The sequence below is a fragment of the Heliconius melpomene genome, chromosome 1, assembly GCF_056956725.1.
Source record: "Heliconius melpomene rosina isolate 202511_hmr_F chromosome 1, ASM5695672v1, whole genome shotgun sequence".
NCBI classification, from domain to species: Eukaryota; Metazoa; Arthropoda; class Insecta; order Lepidoptera; family Nymphalidae; genus Heliconius; species Heliconius melpomene.
In genome coordinates, this window is record NC_140389.1 from 3,842,349 (window position 1) to 3,866,928 (window position 24,580).

The following is a 24,580-nucleotide window of genomic DNA, read 5'->3' on the forward strand; positions in this document are numbered from 1 at the left end:
ATTATTTGGTCTATCGACATAATTTGTTTCTTCATTATCTATAATAGACCAATCTATTCTATGAAATGTAATTACTTAAATATAACGTTAAATGGCACCATTATAGTAGTAGCGAAGTATAAAAGTAAAACTAGTACTGCCTTTATGGTTTTAGGTTCAAATTGCCATTATATATATTTAAAAAATATATATAATAATATATAATAGGTGCTGATCTAAATTCAGTGAGAAAGTTAAAGAAAGAAAGTAAAATTGTTACTTTTCACTAGCAATGGCTCGAATTCGGGAGAAAGCAGAGAACGGAGTGTTGTGTTTCTGTGTTTCCTCTGCCTATTCTATTATACGCGGAGAACTGAACCAATAAACAAGATTTTATACAGTATTATGAATATTTAATTTTTTCAATAAAGATGTATAATAGAACTTATAAATATGCAAATTGTATTCCAATATTAGAAGTATCGTTCCATTGACTATCTGTCTATAGGTTTTATACTTTTGTTGTTAGCTAAAGCTTAAGGCGGATAAAAGTTTTATCTCTGTGCCAGTATCTTTGAAAACTTTATATTGAATGAGATAAGTAAAATATTGTTTGTATTGTATTTTGATTATAAAGAGGATTGGATGATACTTTCTTATATTTAAAATCATATTTTTTATTAGATTTTTAAATTTTCTTTTATATATTAGATGCTCGACTTGAAAATCGGTGAAACAGTCTCCTTGCAAAATATAGCACAAAGTACGAAGATCCGCAAAAAATAGAGAATGGAATGTTTTAACATTAGATTCTCTCTGTCTATCTTGCTACGGGCATGTGCGTTTTTTATTATTTAAAGCCTTAATTAAAACATTCTAATATAAAAATACAGAAATACAAGTCACCGTAAAAGAATGAATAGATGAGGTCGACTTTGTATTAAATGTAGCATGAATTATTTATAAGTTCAATATTTTCTGGCTACGGCGAGTAAATTAAATTTGCACCTTGGCTCGGGTGAGGGAAATAAGCCACTTCGGGCTTTTACGTCAAGACTATGACGTACTGTTAGCTTGCTACAATTTTCTTTTTACTTTTACTTTTCTTTTTACTGGTGGTATCCATGCCCATTCCTGAATAGTCCACAATTAGTGGAGTGGACTATTCAGGAGTGAGTGAATCAAACTGGTATAATAATTAAGGCTGAAAAACTTTAAAAGAACACTTTACACAAAAATAACTAATTAAGATAAAATCGATAAAGCTTAGGAATTCTTTTTCTAAATTGCATTGGGAACATTGTGTGATTTTTTTTTATAAATGGCGTCGATATCATGCCTTTGTTGCTCTTTAATTATTTATTTCAATTAAATATTTATTTGAATTTATGAATAGACATATAAATCTAGCTAAGGTAATCCCACAAGTCTAAAAGTTAAATTGAATAACAGAACAAAATCCCTAAATATATTTGTTTAGGCTCCAGATCCACATTATGATCAGCAAATCGTGACATATTCACTCTTAACATTTAAATATAATAAATGTACGCTTTATTTTATTACCTGATCGAGGAAATGGAAAGTGGGAAAAGGAGGATTTTAACACTAGGGTATAAATCTCCATTTTCTCTTTAAAATATTTAGAAAATATCACTATTATCCTAATATTCCCTGCAATATAACTTTTCAGTAGTAAATTATACAGGTCACAAACGAGTGGTCGGCACAAACTGTAAAGCTTCATTGCGCGCGACCACATCAACCTTTTACACAAATTGAAGCGTAAAATACCGGGTATATTTAAATTATATTTAAATTGTAAAATAAGCAAAATGAACTGGGTATATCCTAATTTAAGGGTATGTTTTTAATTTAATTTTGTTCTAATTATTGAATAGTTTGCTATCATATTTGTTTTTTTATTTCAAGGATAATATTATTATTTAGATAGGTATATTTTTTTAATTTTGTCTGAATCCCGCATATACCAGTGTATCACAATCGAAATTTTTCAATGCATCGCCTGTTGAAAGGCGGAACACAACGCCGTGGTGAAGGTACGAAGAAATGAAAAATATCAATAAATTATAATTCAATGCCCCGAGTGGGGATCGAACTCAGTGCACCTGTGCCACGAGGGCTTCAATTGTATTATATTTGACAAAATTGCAAAATAACTCCAAGCGGGCGAAACCGCGAGCGGGTTGCTGGTTAAGAAATACAACAAAATTTTCCCGCAATATCAAAATTTCCTCATACATTATTAAGTGACATTCTACAGCATTTTGCATTCGTATTCATATGAATTATGTCAGATTGCAACGCTGAGAAAATGTCGGGTCTAATTGACGTTATCTTTCGGTAGCTTGGAATTTATATTTCCTCAAAGAACATATTTTACTGCATTTTCAAAGTACAGACAAAAAAAACTTCCTCAGGTTTGGTGAGTCAAAACGTAGTTTTTGCGGCGTTGAGTTTCGCCATTCAACACGAAATGTTTCTTATTATTTTATTACCTCTTAGAATATACATTACATTACGCAATTTTTTAGAACCTAATCAATATATCATAAATCACTATATCATAAATGAATCCTGAACAAGATGGTAAAGCGCAGTGGAAGCAAGATGGTGAACCACAGGAACTCTTCAAAGCTAAAAAAATCGAGATTTCAGTCCACAATCGCTAATATGGAATCAACTTATTACTAAACTTAAATCAATTCACCATTCCACAAGCAAAACGACTTAATAACTCACTGTATCTGACATATCCAAACTTGACAAGGTCGAATCCCCGTGGTTTTATCATACACAACAGCAAAGGTTATGGGAACCAGAACCATGCCTATGTCAACAACCTGTCATAAACGTTTGTTCGCCCGAAGTTATGGCGCTCTGGTAAATCTATAGATTACAGTATGACAATGATATCGGATGACATGGAACGTAACAGGAGGTAAAAGGAGGAGGAGTCGTTATATCATATTTTTTTGAATCTTATAGATATCAATTAAATCTTAATAGTAATTATCTAATAAGATAACTATAAATGAGTATTCTGAAAAGGAATTATATTTTTAATTTCTTTCTTTAAAATTGTAAGGAAGGCAAATCTAAAATCCCATTTAGTCATGTAATAGAACCCCGAATAATTTTGTTTGTTTGTGCGCGCTAAACGCAGAAACGGCTCAACTTATTAAATGCAGTTATCGCTATAGCGTTTTGGTAAGCTGCCCTTAACATATTGTTTGTTGTATGTTTTATGTCAATCGGTTCATATATAAAAAAATGTATACAAAAAATACTAATAAATAAATAATTATGTAGATCAAGAAGGCGAAACTGCGAGCTGGCCGCTAGTATTGAATATATTATAATTATAATCTTCTGAAGAAGGTTGCTGGCTTCGACTGGATGCGGAAGGCGGAGGATCGGGAGCTTTGGCGCACCCTGGGAGAGAGCCTATGTCCAGCAGTGGACCTAAATAGGCTGATTTGATTTGACAATCTTCTTTTAGAATCTACTAAAGCATCACAAAAAAAACAGTCTTATGACCTTTAAATACCTACATTTTAGGTGATGTATAATTTCCAAATCCAGACCCGAAGTGTTACAGAACAACGGAATATTCTAGATCTAGACCACAGGAAATACGCAACTTGCATTAATTAAACTATTATACAGACTACTCAAATCATAACCGTTGCTAGCTTAGTTCTATTCAAATGTTCTAACTTCCATAGTTCGTAAAGCGCTTCAAGTTATTTGGGAACTAACTTGGTCAAATTTAAGTTCTTCATATACTGTTATATGTAAGTATAGAACCTTCAAGAATTTAATATCTGTTTTGTATATCATATATATATTATAAATAAATCAGAGAACATTAAATATTTATTTAAATTTATTCGCTCTGGTTCTTCGCTCTGGTGCCACACGTAGGAGGGTAGGCAGAGAGAACCTGGGAGCCAAGTGTTAAGACAATCTGTTCCCATTAAGACACTTACAAAGCACAGCATCAAGTACCACCACTCAACACGGAAACGGAAGTGTATAATTTGCTTATAATATAATAATAGGCGGGCGAAACCGCGGAGGGGTTGCTAGTTTAATAATATAAAACACTGCTACCATTGAATCACACAGATTGTAAATTGAATTAGTTTTTACTACGAAACTGAATATTGAAACAAAAAAGGAAAACATGCGAAATATATTCACGCGAGTCAAAATCGAATTCCAAAAAACCGCAGCACTATTTGAACATAATTAAATGACTTCAGACAATGCCCCGTACAATTGCAAATTCATTTGGTCTTTTATATAATTTTCTTTTATAAAAACATGTATTGAAATACAGTTTTTCTCGGGTTTTATTTTTCACTCTATTGTTTCAATTGCAGATTGTCTTTTTCTTAATTAGTTGTTTTTATCTTTTATAAGAACCTTATTATAAGTAGTCATTGAGAGAGGTCGTCTTGGAGGACAGGCACATTTTTTTTTTTGGGACGAAAAGTGGGGTATAGAGCATATAGGTATACCCTCTAAACGAGAAATACAAACGTGAAGATAAAACATTGGCACTGTAAAAAAGTGTTGCCATTTACTTTTATAAAATACTGTGTGAATTTATTATTGTAAATAAATTGCAATTTATTCTAGTATGTATAAAAAAATGTGCCTTTTAAATTTAACTTTTCTAAAATACATATTCAACAGCAGCAATAAATATTTGTATAGCCAGCCATAGATCGTTTTGTAGATAAAATATCACACAAAAAGGTAAATTTTACTCGTATTACTTCTATTAAAGAAACCGCTTTGTTTTAGCTAACAATTTTAATGAGTTTTATGTATTTTAATGAGTTTTCCACGTATTATAGAATTTAAGGAACAGCTTAGAAATTATAATAATTTGAGTAATATTACTTTTGTATGTGACATTTCTTTTGTTGTAACCAAATTTATGAACTTTTTAATCTATAAGTAGTGCCATTTAACGCCACAGTAAGACGAAGGCAAACATTATTGCGGACTTAATTTTAAAAAAATACATTAATACATACAAACAAGATACGCCCGAAAAACATGGGTTATGTTTTTCGCAGTCGTGTGCTTTAGCAGTCGGGAATACTTCACTTTAATAAATTAATTGTAATACAATCTGTGTCTTCGTATATAATAAGTAACATCTAATAGCCATTATAAATACACATTTCTAATTTTTTATGAATATATTAATATTAAATTGGAAATCACGCTTTTTAACATCACGATAGATTTTATAACACAAAACGTTTAATTTTAAGTCTGTTTTTAATGCTATCATTCCAATTTTGAAATTTGAATTTTCGACCGCAACCAACAGCAGTTGCGCGTCGGCGTCCGTCGCGAGTAGATGTCATTTAAGGAGATAATCGTTTGACCCATAAAAATCTGTATTTTACGATATTTGCAATATAAAATATAGTGTTTTTATATTCAATATGTATTATGTGACGTTCTAATTGAATAGTGATTGTGACTGGGATTGTTATTTTCGTAAAGGTTCGTAATTTTATCATGTTTTATACTAGGGATTTTAATTTTAGATTTATTTTCTAACCTATGTGATATAAATATTAATTAATAAAGATTGGTAGTTGAGAAAAATGTGCTAAAAAAAGTACAATATACCTAATGGTTTAGTAAGGCAGTTAATAAAAAAAAAAATACATTTTATGACACGGGATGTGTATATTTTTTGTGTACTTTTTACTTAAAGGAAATATAAATGATATTTAATTATGATTTTTTTTAAATAATAATAATAAATGATAAAGAAATATATATATATTTATTATTTATATTACTTTTATATGAAAATTTCTGTCTGCGACGTTTTACAAATTAATGTCAATACACAATTATTGAGATCTTCGTCGTTACTTATCCTATATACCTAATTATATTATCTGTCTTTCAATATGGCGGCTGTTTTTCTTTTAACTTTTGTTTGCAATTATTTCATTGAGTATGATTTCTTTTATATTTTTTATATAAATAATTTTTGTCAATCTTGTATATTTTTGTAGGCTTGATTGTAAAAGACAAATAAAATTTTATTCGACTACCTACCTATTAAGGTTGCGTGTATTAAAATGATTTGTTACATTATACCTGCGTTTATTACGCAGCCGGATTTCTTAACCACTTCGCAGCAACATACACTATTAAATTACTTCACCTTAAAACGAGATTTTCAAACATTTTAAGTAAAAAAAGGGGGATTCTTTCGTCAAAACCGGGATTATAATAAAAAACATGTCTTTTATTCTTGTCCCGTTTGTAATGTTTATCCTATGGTGATCAATATGAGAAAAATTATGGCACAATGTCACTATATATGCAATTAAATGATATGGTTAAAAATATTTTATGGTTAAAAGATGAAGAAGATAAGTATTGTTTTCGTTTACCCTAAAAGGCAGTAACCTAAACATAAGTTACGAATATACTGGTTTGTATTCATTAAAAGCTTAAAGTAATTAAAATATATACTTTCATAGTACGTGGAATAATTCGTCAAAAATCCCTGTCCCGATCAGGACAAATAAATTTTCAACTGGGAATCGAACCCACAACTCGTCCCGCATTTACAGTCAGTTTTGTAATTAATTTCATACAAAATGAGTGCATACGCCTAAACTTAACTTTGTCAAAATATTATAAATTGTACTTCCCGTTGACCTAAAATCCTGAAATTGGTACGGGAGCCTCAGTGGGCGGCCTAGAACCACAGTGTTAAAAGCCACCCAATTCTAATATGCTCTATACTAAACATAGTAATAAATCTTAGAACACAATCAGTTATTCCCACAATGAATCTGAATAGAATCCCCTAAGGCTAAGATAAGGTTTGCAGGTGCTTCGCTATACATTTATGTTCTTTAGGTAGGTATATGCGGAACAAACAACACCTTGTTTCTAACGGAAGCAGAAATCCATCTATCGAACTAATATTTGTTTTTAAATTGGTGTTAGTGTAAATTTGATATGTCGGTGTATGTCTGTCTGTGGCATCGTATCTCGCCTACAGATTCGGATCGGGATAGAGCGTGAAGTTGATTTATTTATTTATTTATTTTATGTTATATACACAACTGGACTATAAGATCAATATCCGTAATTCTAGATATGGTATTTAAATATTCGAAATGACAGAATTAGATCGCGATATGAATGCGAGTCACGCGACGACCGTTTTAATTCCATATAAATTGATTAAATATATTGAATTGAACGAAAAACTTTATTTTTGAACCTAATATTTTGTAATATTTACTATACTAGGCAGAAATATATTAAAATTAATCTTTTTTACGCATTTTATGACTTTTGTTACGTAATCCGCCGCAATATTTTCCATCCATTTTTCTCCATATTAGAGTAGGCAGAGGAAACCTAGTATTAAAATATGCCGTTCTTCATTTGCTGCCCAATTTTCCAAGACATTTCGAGTTGAATTCCTAAAGTCAAGGCCACGCTTTACTACTAAACAAAGCTAGGCAAATAATTTAAATATAACCATTCCTTGGAATATGCATGCTCTATGATATATACCCCATATTATAATAATTTCGCAACGTTACATATAGGTAGACTAAATGTAAATACATATATACATATAGATTTCAATCAATAGTTAGAAATAAGAATGTTTCTATTTCAACGAATGAGTACCAGGCAACGCACAGAGCAACTAGTTGTAGAAAAGTAAAAAAATGCAGTTTCCTATGGGATTGTAATATATTCCGACATTTATACGGGAGCGAAAAAGCTGATGTTTTAGGATTTTTATTAACTACGAAGCAAAGCAAAGTAGTGAACTAGGTAATCTAGATGAAAATTCCTGAAGCCCTTAGATGGAAAGGACTCTTTTTAAATAAATAAGTTTATATTTCCACCACCAGAGTTTTGTATCTTGTATTTACTTCGCTCTGTAAAACTGCGCGAGTTAATTTCAACTCTTTCTACTCACTCGGTCCTTTCCGCCCGACTAGCTTTTCCGTTCACTAGTATGTAGTAGTTTAGTATTTTTTAATAGCCCTGTTTCGCTCGCTTTAGAAGCTAAATAAAGAATAAAGCTTATTGAGAGCATAAATTGAATTTTATTAACAATAAAAAATATAGATATTAAAGTAAGCAAAGAGAATTTAATTTTACAAGTACTAGTATGATAGTGTTAAATATAAGCACAAATAATTGATAGCAATAGGTTAATCTCAGAAACTAGTAGGTCAAATCGAAAAACTCATTGTATTAAATACCTTTTACCGAGGGTGGCTGTGGGTTATATTAAATCATATTAATCATTTTGATACAACCCACTGTACTTGCGATTAGAATTACTTCCAGCACTCAAAATCTGAAGTAGTAGGCAAAAGCTAGCATAGGGATAGGAATATAGAGGCCCGGAAGGTCCGTGCCCATCCCGGAGTAGTTTTGTGCCCATTACAGACGTTTTGACGAACAAATCTATTTAAAACAAAAGTCCAGATCTTGTAAAATATCTTTAGCCTATGAAAGCTGGTCATGGACAATGCGCTATATACTATACGCATGCATACGAATTGCATTGAAACCGTCGTTAGCTATTCACACATCGTCATAACAGCAACTCAGTCCAAATTAATTGCTTACTAGCCGTGGAAATGGCCATCTCGAATATGCTATAGCTACATTGTACATATGGTATGAATTGAACTGAGAATTTATAGGGTGACTGAATGAAGCAAAGGGCATAGTAAAGCGGTGTAACTAAAATCTATTCTTATAGGTATTTATTTAGAAAACGTATTAAATTTTAGGATAGTGGTATTTGAACCCCCGTCCCTTGGAAACCGTCCAAGCGCTCGGACCTCTAAGCCGTACGTTTTGTATCAAGCTACGTCGAAGTTCTTGTACTCGTACACTAGTTACTTATTTATGTTGTAACCATCTCTCCAGGGAAATTTTTACAAATTTCCAATACCCAAAGATAAATGCTTAGAAATATCTTAAGAGTGGAATAGCTATTTAAAAATGTACAAATTCAGTAGTCAAAGCTGAAGAGGCTCCATGGCGCAGTAGAATATCTGACTGTAAACACGACGATTGTGGGCACGATACCCACTCGGGGATATCCTCGCTCTGTTGACGAGGCAAAGCGGGGTGTTAAGTTCCGCCACTCAACACGCAATGTCTCGAAAACTCGGCGGCAAATGAGAAACGGAGTTTTTTGTTTAATGTACCTATTTAAAAAAGGACTATATAACCTACTTAATTTTATAATTTAGCTCGAGTTTTAAAGGTCGGATATTTCCATTGTTTAACTTTCCCAGTAGGCCAACTAGGCATTGTTAGAATAAGGATATCTCGACAGTAAGACTGTGAACACTTGTACCGCAACTCGGTCGCACTCTGCAGAACTTACTTGGCCGCGTTTTCTTGAAAAAAATTGGTTCATATTGTAATATAAAAATATACTTATTATTATTAGTGTATTATTAGTTTTTGTTCACTTCACACTGTTTCTCATATATGATATGGAAGGCGGAGGGAACCTAGTGTTAATACACTCCGTTCCCATTAAGACACTTTCCACTCACCACTTCCTGCCGAAGTTGAGTAGAGGAACTACACGCTGTGCTGCTGCTGTGCGCTGCTTTGCCTTGTTAAAAGAGCAAGGAAATGAAATATTTCTTTCCCCTTGACTGAAATGCCATCTAAAAAATCTAGCCTTTGGTGCATTCTAAACGTGACATGTTGTGGATTCCATTCCCACTGATGGAAATTAAATATTTAATATGCAATAGCATAATATTTTAATTTCTTCGATGTCTGGTGTAGAGGTTTGCCTTTGTTTGCACGCAACACGCAATGCTTCCAGAATTCGGCGGAAAATATGGGACGGAGTGTCTTAACACTAGGTTCAATACCTACCCTACTACATGGAGGATTTTCAGGATTTTCAAAAAAAAGTTAATTTAATCATGAAAAGGTCACAAATTGTTGTAAATCACACATTATTATCTATGTAACAAAATTAAATATCGCCCTGGTAGGGGAGCGGCCTAAATAAGTTTGCACAGGCCCTCCGGGGACCGTCGGTTACGTGCCCTAAAAACCTTTTATATTATGTGACGTATATTATTAAATATGTTAACGATGCGAGAGCTAAAGGTTAAGTCGATATATTCATATAATACTTACATTTTGTTTCGGAGTTTTGTAAAAATATGTACTTTTTTTCGTAGAAATTTACTGTATAATCGTATATATACAATTTACTTTAATTTTTTCAAAGAAATGCGAAACGAATAAAAAAATTGGATCGTAGTTTACATCTATGATTGAAACACTCTTTTCCATTATTAAAAGAAATAAATAAATGATGGCTGGTTTTTAAATTATATGTACTTAACTAAAAAATTATGATTTAAGTAGCTTGAGGTATAATAGAGTTAAGATTAGTTATAAAATTTTAGCTATGTAAATATACCTAATTAATTTTGGGGAACCCAGTGTTAAGACACTCCGTTTCCCACTTTCCGCCAAATTCTTAAAGGCTCTGTGTGTTGAGTGGCGGAACTCACTGACGGCTTTTTGTCTCCGTGCCAGGGCGAAAAAACGAAAATATTATGAAATAATAATTCATTCCCCCGAGTGGGGATCGAACCTACAGCCGTCGTTACAGTGACACCCTTGTGCCCTTGTGCCACGATGGCCTGGAATTTTAATAGGTTCGACTCGCACTTTGCCGGTTTTATCTAGCATTCAGTACTTTAAGCTGCAAGCACTTTACATAGCCAATATACAGAAAAGCTTACACTACAGTACATAAGTACCAACAGCATAGCGAAACTTCTGTAACAATAAATCAGGACGTCTCCCTGAGTAAATGTTTATTTTATTAATGGCCTGCACACTTTATTTGCTCTGTATTCACACGCGCCTTCAAAAGCTCAATTTTGCTGCTCATTCATCTAGCACTACAATGAAGCTATTCCTGGCTGGGATGTAGGTTCTTTTGTTATATATAGTAACTCGATCGATTAAGACCGCAGTGTTGGCACAGCTTCTGATACAACGATAGTAGGTTCGATTCCCATTTGAGGGAATTATTAAATATACAGGTAAAATTTTCAAAATGCTATAAATTTCTTTAATTCATAACCTTACAACGCTTGTATGATAGTTATTACTTTAAGTCCACAGCTCTTTGTTGGCAATAGATCTTTTTTGCATTTATTATATAAGAAAATAATTAAAAAAAAAATTTGGACGTTGGGTAAATATCATGTAAACACTAACCTACAATTATTGTAACCCCCATAAATAAGGAAATAAAAAATGCTTAATGACAACTTGTATTTTCGTTTGTTAAATCTATAGATTATTTATTTTCTTTCCAAACAAAAGCCAATATAATTATAGGCCAAAAATTTGTAATTTTGTCTACTTAGGTAAATATAATTTTATCATATAAAATATATTAAAAAAATATGGTATAAAATATATCCGTCCCAATTTTGTAAATTAAGACTGTTCAATCATAATTGAAGGGCATAAAGGAAAACTTTTTAAAAAGTAAGCCTCATGTTCCTCCAAACTAATTAAACTTGCTGTATTTTGTCAAGTAAATTGAAAAACTTTTTACAAAATGTGAAATATGGAGCTCTTAGGTCAAATAGACGCGTATATGGATGATCCCTAAAAACACGGATTAAGTATATTTTCATGCTATTTTTTCGTTATTTTCTAGAAAAAATATTCTAAATTCTTAAAAAAAAAACTATCGAAGTAAATAGTAAATACTGAGTGATAAAAGCAATGAAATAGAAATAATAAAAAAATGTAAACAATCGACGTTGTTTTCAATGAGTTTCAAACTTTACATATACCCCCTAGGGATAAATATTTATTCTGCACGTGTCAGTTTTTTCACTTATGGACGATGAAGTTTGCGGGAACCTTTTTTTAAATTTGTATAGGATTTATAACCGAACCGATTGTCACACACTATTAATCAGGTTACCCATCCCGCTTCAACGTCAAGCGGCCTATATAAATTTTTAATTCGAAACCTTTCCCCCCACATTTAATTATTCTGCAAAATGGAGTGAACAAATTGGAAAATTTCAATTATCAGGTATAATTATAGGTACCTATCAGTAATGCAACAACGCTATCGAGTAGAAATAAAAGACCGCAGCTATTTTGCAATTGGATCAGGAATAAATTATTAAGTGGATGTCAAATTACAACTAATATAATTAAAAGTTATATATGACACATGACACACTAAGTGCCTGGGCTGCTATGACAGCAAGTGGGTACAGTGGATTACACGGCATCGAATAACTTAGTGTGATACATTGGCCATCCAACATAAAAATATTTTCTCGATTCGATCTAGTAGTTTATGAGATTAGCGCATTTAAACAAACAAACTCTTCATTATATTTTTTTTATAGATTATACACATGAGATATTGTAAATATTTTCGTTTCTTTACTAGTCTCAGTTCAGTTCAGTTCTTAATTTATGGAACCATTTACTAGTTTCATCACGTAATGTGCGTTGAATTCCACCTGAATCAATAGACTTCATTCTATTTCAGCTTCACCCTATATCTCGCACACAGCAGGGTAGGCAGAGGGAACCTAGTTTGAACCTAGTTTGTTTGTGAAGCTGATTTAGTTTAATTACCTATTATATATTATTATGCTTAAAATAGCTCTTTTTTTTGTTACAGGTGCTGACATTGAACCCAAGTGTTTTATCTATAACAAATAATTCTTTATATATATGTATAGATATATTAATATAATTCGTATTAGTGCAGTGTACTGAAATGTGATTTTATAGAAACAATCAATTAATATACGTGTGACAATGTTGTTAACATTACATTTGTTAATAGTTCTAATGAGTATAGTGCACTGTGTAAGATGTCAGCAGGAAGTACTTATTGAAGAATCATGTAAGTATTTAGTTAGTTTTTTTTTTCGTTTATAAAAGTCGTTTTGATAGAGTTGAGATATCAGGGCTTTCGATGGGTGAGAGTTCAATTTTCACTGAGAAATGCCATTAGTTTGGTTTGTTATGTTAAAATGTGCATGTGGCGGAGATTAACGTCACAATTTGTTTTCTTACTAGTGCAATGTCTCAAAATTTTGGCGTAAATTTGGAGACGGTCTTAGCCTGTTAAATATAGACTTAATACTGTGTCCTTGCGGAGCAAAAATAAAAAAATAAATAAAAAACACATTAAATATTGACATACTTACCACCAAATCTTGATTGCATCTTCATGTTTTTACTCGCATATTAGGATTCTAGTATAAGTTATTATAAGAAAATTGTGTAACCTAAAAAAATATTTACTATTAATGAATATATCTTATATATATAAAATCGAAAGGTCACTCACTCATCACGAAATCTCAGAAACTACAAGTGCTAGAAATCTCAAATTTTGCATAGGAGTTAATTATAGGACGTAGGTGCTCGCTAAGACGGGAATTTGCAATATTCGACTTCTAAGGAGTTGTTTTTGGGGTCGAAAGTTTGTATGAAACTTCGTTATTACAAATGCTAGGAGTCTCAAATTTTGCATAGACGTCACTAGGACGTAGTCATGGAGACAGAAATTAATAATAACATAGTTCACGCGGGTGTAACCGCGAGCGGGCCGCTAGTAATTCTATAAAATTCTACAATAAATTACCAAAATTAGATTATGATTAATAATAACAGAAACATTTTAATTAAATCTCGAGGGTATTTCGAAGTTCATATCATTAATTGAATTAGCGCTTCCATTAATAACAGGAAGTGAGTGTCATGCTTAGTTTTACTTTACTTCGAACAATTGTTTGTAGCGGAGTTTGTTTTGAATTATGTTTGAAATTTACATTCTAGCCAGTCGTTTTGCGTCGTGGGTTCTATTTCCACTCGAGGAAATTAAACATTTTCTTGAAATATTTTATTTGTATTTTGTGTATTTGAGGTTATTGTGGTGCAACGGCACAGTGCTTGATTACATGCGCAAAGGTTTTGAGTTCGATTTCCAGTCGGAGGAATGAATTATTTAAAATTATGTATCATATATAGAATACCAGCGGCCCGCCCGTGGCTTCACCCGCGTGAACTGTGTTATTATTAATTTCTGTCTCCATGGCTACGTCCTAGTGACGTCTATGCAAAATTTGAGACTATTAGCAATTGTCGTAACGAAGTCTCATATAAACTTTCGACCCCAAAAACAACCCCTTATAAATCGAATATTGCAAATTCCCGTCTTAGCGAGCACCTACGTCCTATAAGTAACTTCTATGCAAAATTTCAGCTTCCTAGCACATGTAGTTTCTGAGGTTCCGTGATGAGTGAGTGACCTTTCGGTTTTATGTATATAGATTAGCTTCTTATACAAATAAAAAAAATTCAACTTCAACAACATTTAGTTGTGACATTTGATAATTAGCAATTTAAATTTCGGCCCCAGTATAAACCTTTCGCCCCCACATTAATTAAAATAATTAAAACAAATAACACGTCCACTTTACAGCCGTGACGGTTTCAGTTGCAATATTCATTATGGCGTTATGTTTGCGATGAAAACCCACCATTTTGTGTAATCACTTCTAATAAGACCCATTCGTTTACAAAACCCTTTGCTAATGTTTTAAATTTAAAATGGCGGGGTTGGTATTTTTTTTTACATTAATTTTGCATTTTATTAGCGTATTTAGAGCTTATTATAATCGAATGAGCTGTTTGAAATAAAAAAATATATATTAATGATTTTCGAGGTAAATATAAGAAGAACAAAGCTGAAGAGGTAAATAAAATTAATAAAAAAATATTGTTTATTTTGAATTTTTATTACTTGCAATTAAACAAAATAAAAAAAAATACAATTAAATAATTGATAACGGTTTTAAATGGCTTAGAATATTAAAATATAAATGTATCAAATCAATTCTACTAGTTGCAAATTTTAAATTTAATAGACGATACCTCAAAACATATTTTTTTACCGACTTCTATAAGAAAAGGATGTATGTATCAATTCAACAGTATTTTTTTTTAACATTTACAATCAGTGCATTTCTTAAATCCACCTTTACCATCACGACATACGCAAATGCACCTAGCACCCTCCGTAGGAATGCAGACGCAACCATCTTTCTTGCACTTGCAAGAATCTACACACTCGCAATCCTTGCAACGTATTATATTGCCTTTCTTGTCCATACAAACGCAGACACATGGTTGACCATGGGTTTCAATGCAGTAACATCCATCCTTATCACCTTTATTGGTTGTGCATTTGCATTTTTTGCATTGGTTGTCTTTGGTGTCAGTTGGAACGTTGTCACTGATGTTTGACATTTTGTTAGAATTTTGTTGTTTCTGCAACCATAAAAACCTAGTTTTACTATATAGAAATACTTTGTACTAGTATACAGACCAGTAGTCAGTTCAGTAGTCAGACCAGCCGTGGCGCAGAGACACAAAGTGTGCTGCAAAATCGACTAGTTGTGAATTCGATCTCCACTTGGGGAAATGAAATATTTATTTAAATTTATTTTTTCGTTTCTTAGCTCTGGTGCCGAGACGGAGCACGGCGTTGAATTCTGCCTCTCAACTCAAGTTGTTAAATTCGAAAATCAAATTTGTCGGCAAATAAATATCTTAAACTTTTAAATCTCGAGGAGACAAATACTTATATGAAATTTTTAAAAGTTCTCCAAACACAATATTGTGAGTATTTTTCATAATATTTGAAGACGTGAGATGTTATTTCACACAACACTGAACGCGTTACGCTTATGAAGTCATACTTTTATTACACTTCACTTCACTTCTTTAAAATATAATAGATATAAAAAAAATAACCAATATTTTTTGTATGTTTGGAGAAAAAATAAGATCGATGTTCAGCTTTTCTCCGTTTTCTAAAAGAATTGACACAAACAATTCTAATCATCTTAGAGCAGATGAACTAAAGAATTCGGCGGAAAGTGGGAACGGAAATGTCTGAGTGGTCAACGGAGTGTCTCAACACTAGGTTGCTAGATTTTCTCTGTCTACCCTACTATGTACGGGATACAGAGTGAAGCTGAAGAAATTGTATAGCCGAGGGTCTATCGAACCCACTACTGCACACAAGCATTTCAATGTTTATTAATATTGTATCCAAAATACCTTAAACACAAGCCAAAACAAAACCGCGTGCTAAAACTAATCTCATCTAAAAGAAATCCCAACACAAAAGATATAGTAAACAAAACAGATAAGGAAAGAACGTTATCAATACTCACAACGCGTGTTAACAGTTGATTCACTCGCAATATTATGACAATACTGATAAGAGCACTATATTATATAGGCAAGTATTGGCTAGTGTCGTGCTCAAAACGGTTGAGTGGAATATGTGCCGTGTGAACGATTTCTACGTATGTCTTCGATACTTGAACTTTATCTTTTTAAGGTATTATCTTAATTATAGTATTTTTTTTATAGATTTCTTTGTTACGCCATCGTAGCGCAGCGGCAGTGTTTGGCTTTAAATGTGACTGTTGCGGGTTCGATTTCTTCTCGGTGGAATGAATTATTTTTTGGTAGCAAGACAAAATGAAGAATGGCGTTAATTTCTGTATTTCAATCAACTTGATGAATCTAACGCCGCGATTTGTCGAACAAGATTAGTCGAAATTAAATTATTTTTAAGATGAAGCCGTCACGACGCAGCAGCATAGCCTCTGATAGTAAACAAGACGGCTTCGATCCGACTCGAGGAAATTATATTAATTAATTAATCCTTGCTCCGGCAACTAGACAATCCACGGCGTTGAGTTCCGCCACACAACCTGTAATGTCTCGAAAATTGGGCGGAAAGTGGAGAACGGACTTTTCCACTGTCCACATAGAGTAACGCTAAGTTCTCCCTGCATCCCTTCTATACAAGGAATACAGCGTGATACTGAAAAGTAATGTACATATTCTCCTAAGTAGGCATCGAACTAGCGACCGTCGTGTGTACAATCACAAAATTCTTCTTAACTGCGCCACAACGGACACACTGTTTGAATTAAATAAACGTTTATGTTAATAGAATTGCACAATAATCTTAATGAAAGCTAGTTAGAAATGTATTCTGCATTTTACGTCGACTGTATTAATGCACTTATTAGCTCTTTCATACGAGTTAAAGTGTTTGTTAATTTAGCTCTAATAAACATTACCTATAAATTAATTTAAAATTAATACGTGTTTTAGATTTTCGCATTTCTTCTTCGCAGTTCTCACTCGAAGGAATGTTCAATCAATTCAATTCATTTAACCTCTCTTGTACCAAACAATTCAACAGGCTGAGGAACGTAGTGTAACACTTGATTCCCAAGTTCCCTTTGCCTACTCTGTACGGTATACAGCGTGAACTTCAAAAGTATTTTTTTTGTATAAATTTTTACACGTTTCTCTTATAAATGTAATAAAGTGAAGGCAGAGAAAATGTATTGTTAAGACACTACATTCCCCACCTCCCGTCAATTTCAAGATAGTGTTGGATCGCGTCAAGAAAAGCAAATAATAATTTTAATTGTGTTTTCTTTAGTAAATTTAATAGATCAACCTCGACTATCATGTGTCACACATTGTCCTACTATGCCACAATAGCATTACAATATACAGTATATCTCAAGTTAATTAAAAATCCAATTTCAACTGCATGACATGACAATTAAACATATTTTTTCATTTCCCTAACAATATAATAGTGGAGACGACTTCTGTTTTTTACAGCTTAATCTCAATAGCAGGCAGATCTCATAGGCAGAGGGAACCTAGTTTTAGGACACTCTGTTCTTATTAAGACATTTACGTTCCCCACTTTCTGCGAGATTCTTGATATTCTCTTTTGAGTGTCGGAACTTAACGCCGCGCTCGGCGCTCACTGCCTTGATGCTGGAGCGACCAGATGAAAATATTAAATTTTTCTTTTCTTCGAGCAGGAATCGAACCCAAAACCCGTCGCGTTTACATTGCCCATATGCCACGACTGACCGCTAGACCTATAACTACTTCTATTATAAAAATTAGCTCTTTCAGCCTAGTTCTTATAATTTTTATGACTAATCAAATTCAAGACCCGGTCATAAAGTTCTACTGTATAATTTGAAAGAGTAAAATCAAGATTTTTCGAAAATTTGTAATTCAAAGCCGATAATATCGTGAATGCTTAGAACGACTTAAAGCTTTAGTACAAAAGGGCATAACTCAAACAAAATATTTTTAAAAAATACTCGATAAAATTGTCATTTACTTGCAATTTATTAGGAGATAAAAGTGCATGCTAGTACAAGTGCACAACATTTCATTTCGTTGAGCGGGAATCAAATCCACAACCTGTCGCGTTTACATGCTTGTGCCCCTGGGCCATGACTGGCTTCAATTTAATGTCGTATAATTTCTCATATTATGTTAAATAAACATCTTCAGCTATAATAAAGCAGAATAACAATTATTATAATTTTAAACAAATTAGATTTAATATGAAAAATTATCAAATATAGGTTATACAACGTTACCCAGTGCCTCAACACGCGAGTCGTGCATAATTCCAAATTACAATGCTTCGGTTTGGCGGCAGTTAAATCAATTCCTATACACAATAGAAGCCCGTTGAATACGACATTTCATACTATTAATGGCATTTCCATAGCCAACTGAGCCAAGTCGCATAAAGTAAATTTGTGAATGGTAGTGCTAAAAAAAGTCCTTGTATATATTATTGAAATTATTATCACGGGTTCGATTTCCACTCGGGAGAGTTTTATTTCTCGCTCACGGCAATATAAAGCGCGGTGTTGAACCAAGTTTTATAAACAACTAGCGGACCCCGACGCGGCTACGCCTGCTTGAAATATAAGAATATAATTTCTATAGAAATATAATTTCAATCTAGATGAAATGCTAAAAGTGACTATTATATTTATTTTCATAAGGATGCATATCAAAATGACGCGATAACGAACGCGTTCGCATAGCGACGACGGTTGTTATTAACATGGCAGAATAAATTGCATGTCAAATTAGAAAGTATTTTAATTTATTAGTATATATGTGTAATTTAATGTTATATAGCCTATAGCACTTATGAAGAATGCAACTTTCATACAAAACAAAACAAAGTAAATCGATCCAGTAGATCCAGAGATCTTAGCGTTCAAACAAACAAACAAACAAACAAACAAACAAACAAACAAACAAACAAACAAACTCTTTCGCTTTATTATATTAGTATAGATATCAGGCTAGACAAGATGCTTAAAATATAAATATTAGTAGAGTGGCAATTATAGCGAAAACGATATGTGGTGATCTGTATGTAAAACCTTCACAGTAATGACTTTATAGAAAATGCGTAGGAATCTAACTTGGGACCTCATGACTTTTCATCCAGGTAACAGGTCCAACGCTTATATATAATCTTATTTTAAGTAGTTAAACTTACATATTATACTGTACGTATAAAAAATTGTTGATAAAAAATGAAAAATCCAAGCATGTCTTCATATTTGAAACAACCCCCTACGTCCGTAAGGTGAAAATATGAAACGCAAATTCCATATTATTAACCACTGTAGATCTTCGAAATGTGCACTTTCATAAAAATTAAACGTTGCCTGAAGAATGGCTGTCGGTTCGTTAAAGTTGATTGCTTTAGTGTTGTTCGATATCGACATCGATATTTTTATATTTCTTTTCATTGCTTCTTATTTATTCATATTCGATTTTTGTATTGTGTGGGTAAATAGAATCTATTGAGAAATCAGTCCCACTCTCCTCTTTTCCCATTCCCCTTTTCTTTAGCTCAAAATATATTGCGTTTTAAACAGTTGTTATGGCTTAGTGCTGCAATTTAACACCATGTTTTTTTTTAATAGAGTAAATAAACTACTATAGTATATTATTTTAAAAATATAATTAATTATAAGCTAATTTGCTGTATGTATAGATCAGGTACTTCTCTAGAACACTACATTGTCGTCCTAATTCCATAAAATGCTTTTATTGTAGGCAAAGCAATCCCTGCTTATTACTAGATATGAGAAAATGCTATGTTATTAAATTGTACAAAATATGAATATCTATTTTAATATCATGTCTAACAATATACTTTTTTTTTCGGAATCATTGTATGATAAAATCGAAGTATATAAAATTATGCTTATAAGATTTTTTCTCAAATCAATTTAATTGTTGCAAATATAGGATTAAGTCACTGTGTGCCCCTTTTCGATCCCTTTTAATTTGTGACTGGTGTAGTCTAACAGAAAATGCACGGCGCATTTTCTGGGAAACTGGATTAGAGAAATTAAAATAAATAATTCATACCCCACTTTCCGCTGAATTCTGGAGAGCGAAGAAATGGAAATAGAAATTTAAATAAATATTTATGTTCCTCGAGTGGGGATCGAACCCATAATCAGTCGCGCTTGCAATCACTCTTTGTGCATCTGCGCCAGGCCTGGCCTCAATTAACCCTTACAATAAGACTTATGAATGACGAAATGACTTACGAATAAGAATTAATATGAATCGTATCCCTCTCACATCACTATGAACAAAAAACGTCCCGCGCCAGGTGTTTTCAATGTGATCCCGAAACGACGTGAAAGGACCTCTCGGTCAGTTCTTTCGGTATAATTCTGTTGATTTCTAAAACTACTCTCGATACTCACTATAGTAACTGCAGTAGTTAGCGTATCGAAAACGTATAATGTTATGAATTCAAATTCTATTCCAAGTAATGTTTATATTTTAAACATTTTTGCCCGCCATGAGTTATCTGTCACTTTTTTTTATGGACCTGTATGATATACAAAAATACTTCCGTCACTGAGGAGACTGCCAGACAAGGCACAAACGAAAGTAGTTTATTTAGAAAGTTTAAAGAGAATTTCACGCCGGACCTTCACATACTGGCAAAGGGAATATAGGAACCCAATATTAAAGCCTTCCGCTGCCATTAAGACACTTCCCTACTTTCCGCCGAATTTTACAGGCATTACGCGTTGAGTGAAAGACATCAATGCTGCGCTTTTGCCTCGTTACCAGAGCGAGGAAATTAAAATAATAAATATTTCATTTCCCCGAGTGGTAATCGAAGCTGCCACCTAGCGCGTTTACAGTCGCACTTGTGCCACTGCGGCACTACCTACTGACCTCTAGGTGAGCACTAAGTGAGGATTTCTCAAAATTCCTACATCAACAGGAATATACAATACTAGCGGCCCGCCCGCGGCTTCGCCTGCGTAAACTACGTTATTATTAATTTCTGTCTCCATGAGTACTACGTACGTACTACTACGTCCTATAAGTGACGTCCATGCAAAATTTGAGACTCCTAGCATTTGTAGTAACGAAGTTTCATACAAACTTTCCAGCCCAAAAACAACCCCTTAGGAGCCGAATATTGCAAATTCCCGTCTTAGCGAGCACCTACGTCTTATCAATAACTCCTATGTAAAATTTGAGATTCCTAGCACATGTAGTTTCTGAGATTTCGTGATGAGTGAGTGACCTTTCGATTTTATATATACAATATATACCATTGAACGTTTTAAATTCCACACAAAGTTACGGGCGACGACTAGTATACAAATATTACGAAAGTGCTCTTCAAAATGCACAAAGATCTACCTAATACTATCAGTTATTATATTAAGAAGCATCGAATACATCATTATCTCGATATAATAACGAGATAGATGCCTTTGACGCGGATGCTGTGAAAGGAAACTACTAGCTATTGTACAGTTGATTTATGTTTGTTATTTCGGAGAATGGTTAAAATTGAGATGAATTCTGAAATTGGTTTAAGTTTTCTTGTTATTTATAGCGAGTTATTTATTTTTGGTATTCTATAAAAGAATTGAGGTCGTCCTGGTGTGTGGGAGGTAGTCGATTAAACTAGACGGTTGTAGGTTTGATACCCATTTGATTAAGTCATTTAATATATTTTTTTTTAATTCTTCGATGTGGTGATAAAGAATAATGGTTTTTTTGCGTCACTGTATTACATTTATAGCATGATAGTCAGAGGGAACCTGGGAATCTAGTGTTTACAGCTAAGACACTCCTACATGCCGCCGAGACAAAAGGGAAACGGATTCTTGAGGACATTGCGTTGCGTTAAGAGCGGAACTGAGCGCTGACCACACTTTGCCTCGACAACAAAGCGAAGATATGAAAATATTAAGTTATTTGTTCCATAACTCTAGTACTTACGTGTCAGTTTTCGCCATATATCGCGCACTGTGGAAATTGTGCGAAGTACGGAGAACGGAGTGCTTTAACTCTCTCTTTGCGAGAAACAGCGTGAAGCTAAAAAAAAGTTACCTCAACAAAGTGAAACAAACTTTATTTATATTAACGGTTATTTATGCAATACGTCTCATGGGAATCTTTTGAGCAAGCGTTAAAAAAATAACAAAACATTATTGAACAAATTAATTATTGTTTAGAATTTAATGGACGACAGAAAGATCCCGCGGGAAGATAGGTACCTACCTCCATTAAGTAAATATCGAATTCTTTGTTATTTATCTTTAATTTTATTTTTTACAATTTTTTTGCCACCATGGCGCAGTGGTACAATCAGTTCAGACAGGATCTGTGTGCGCTGTGATTGTAAGTTCGATTAATTCGTTCATAAGTTCAGTTCAGTTTTTTAATTATGACGTGTCGAAATACCCGCTCTAAATATTGTATATTGTTTTCTTATCACCTCTTAGAACATTAATTTGACACAATTGCAAAAATTACATTAAAAAAAAAATAAAAAAGCAATCAAGGCTTTGGCAAATAAGTTCTAGCCTTTTTTTATGCCTAAATTATAAAATTTCTATTGCATTTATAAATGAAAATACTTCACGTGGAAATTACTCTAAAAAAATTTTGATACTGAAAATAAAATAACGATATTAAACAGTCTTTTTAAATAACCAATTTAAGGTTATTCGGAAAGAAATTGGTTTCCAATAAGTGGCGAATACTAGTTGGCTTATTACGAATTCTCCATATAATTCGATATTCACCACGAGAAACACCAGAGTAACCAGTATCGAAATTAATGATGTATTATCTATATAAAAGGACTTATTCTCACTGACTGAGGTAAGACGCACGCACAGCCTTAACCGCTGATGGTAGAAACGTAAAATTTGGTCAGATGTTTACTTTTGTAATCTGGACATCCACTAAGAAGGGATTTTGAAAAATTTTAACCCTAAAGGGATGAGATAGGGGTTGAAAGTTTGTATGGAAAAAAAAATTAAATCGGCACCGATTTTTATAAAACTTGAAATTTAGATTTTTAAAAGTATTTAATTGAACACGTGTTTCATCGTTTTCTAGAATTCTCCCCCTAAGGGTGCAAATAAGGGATTGAAAGTTTGTACGGAAAAATCTTTAAATCGCCACCGATTTTTATAAAATTTGAAATTTAGACTCTTAAAAATATTTCATTGAACACATGTTTCGTGGTTTATTATAATTCACCCCTAATTACGCAAGCGAAGCTGCGCGCGTCCGCTAGTATTATTATATTTATGGCTATCTCGCGTAGTATACATACTGAAAACGCATCGCTATTCCACGATAGCATCAAAATTGTATTTTTTCATTTGGATTTGAGGAATAAAAAAAATGACGAATATGAATGTGCGTGTTGCATGTCGTACCAATAAATATGACTCTCAGCCGGCTCCAGGAAACCAATTTAACAAGAAAATGGAATAATTGTCATAACTGTTTCAAAAGAAATATGTTTTGAATACAAAAGGATAATTTTAAAATTTTTCACTGAATTAAGACGCCCCAGGCTTAAAGTTTTCGAAAGATATTTTATAAATGAATAATTTAAAGGAAAGATGCAATTTTATCTGCCATATCTATATTTTCTAATAACTTTTTCATACATGGTGTAATTTGACCGCTAACTAGATAGTACATACTTGTTTGTACTTTAATGATGAGACAACTCGTACACATGTTTTTTTAGCTTCATACTGTATCCCGCACCTAGTTACCTACAGGGAACCTTGTATAGACACTTCGTTCATCTTCAACTGATTTCTGGAGGCATTGAGTAGTGGAATTCAACGCCGTGTTTTGTTTTGTTACCAGAGCGATAAAATGAAGATAATAAATATTTAATTTCCTTGAGGGGAAATCGAACCTACAACTTGTCGCGTTGCATTCGCACTCTTGTGCCTCTGCGCCATGACTGGCCTCTATCATATATATTTAATAGAAATACTTAATACATGAATAATGATGCTTAAAATACAAATACTAACTTTGAAAACTACTAATGGACATAAATGTTGTCCAGAGGTTAATCCCAAAACTGCAGTTCGACTACCTCGAATCAACAAAGTAGAAAGTTAACTTTGCAATTTGTGTCCTAAAGTCACTTTGTACCTAATGTACACCAAAAACGGATAAAACATTGATGTTTTAAGTCAAATATACCTTGTACTGGTATAAAAAGGTA

General features: G+C 32.9%; 1 protein-coding gene and 1 long non-coding RNA gene across 2 annotated transcripts in view; one reads left to right on the top strand and one right to left on the bottom strand.

Moving 5' to 3' along the window:
* The first annotated feature begins 5,368 nt into the window (after window positions 1–5,368).
* Window positions 5,369–24,580, top strand: part of LOC146540986 (nephrin-like) — a 40,756-nt gene continuing 21,544 nt past the window's right edge. The window contains exons 1-2 of the mRNA XM_085189351.1: window positions 5,369–5,532; window positions 12,764–12,991. Coding sequence (XP_085045477.1) covers window positions 12,904–12,991 — 88 coding nt within the window. The 5' untranslated portion in view covers window positions 5,369–5,532; window positions 12,764–12,903. The remainder of the gene's footprint in view (window positions 5,533–12,763; window positions 12,992–24,580) is intronic.
* On the bottom strand, window positions 15,054–16,455 carry LOC146540987 (uncharacterized). Its single transcript, XR_014878201.1, has 2 exons — window positions 16,338–16,455; window positions 15,054–15,426 (listed from the first exon to the last, which is right to left on the bottom strand). It is a non-coding gene; the product is annotated as an uncharacterized LOC146540987 (long non-coding RNA).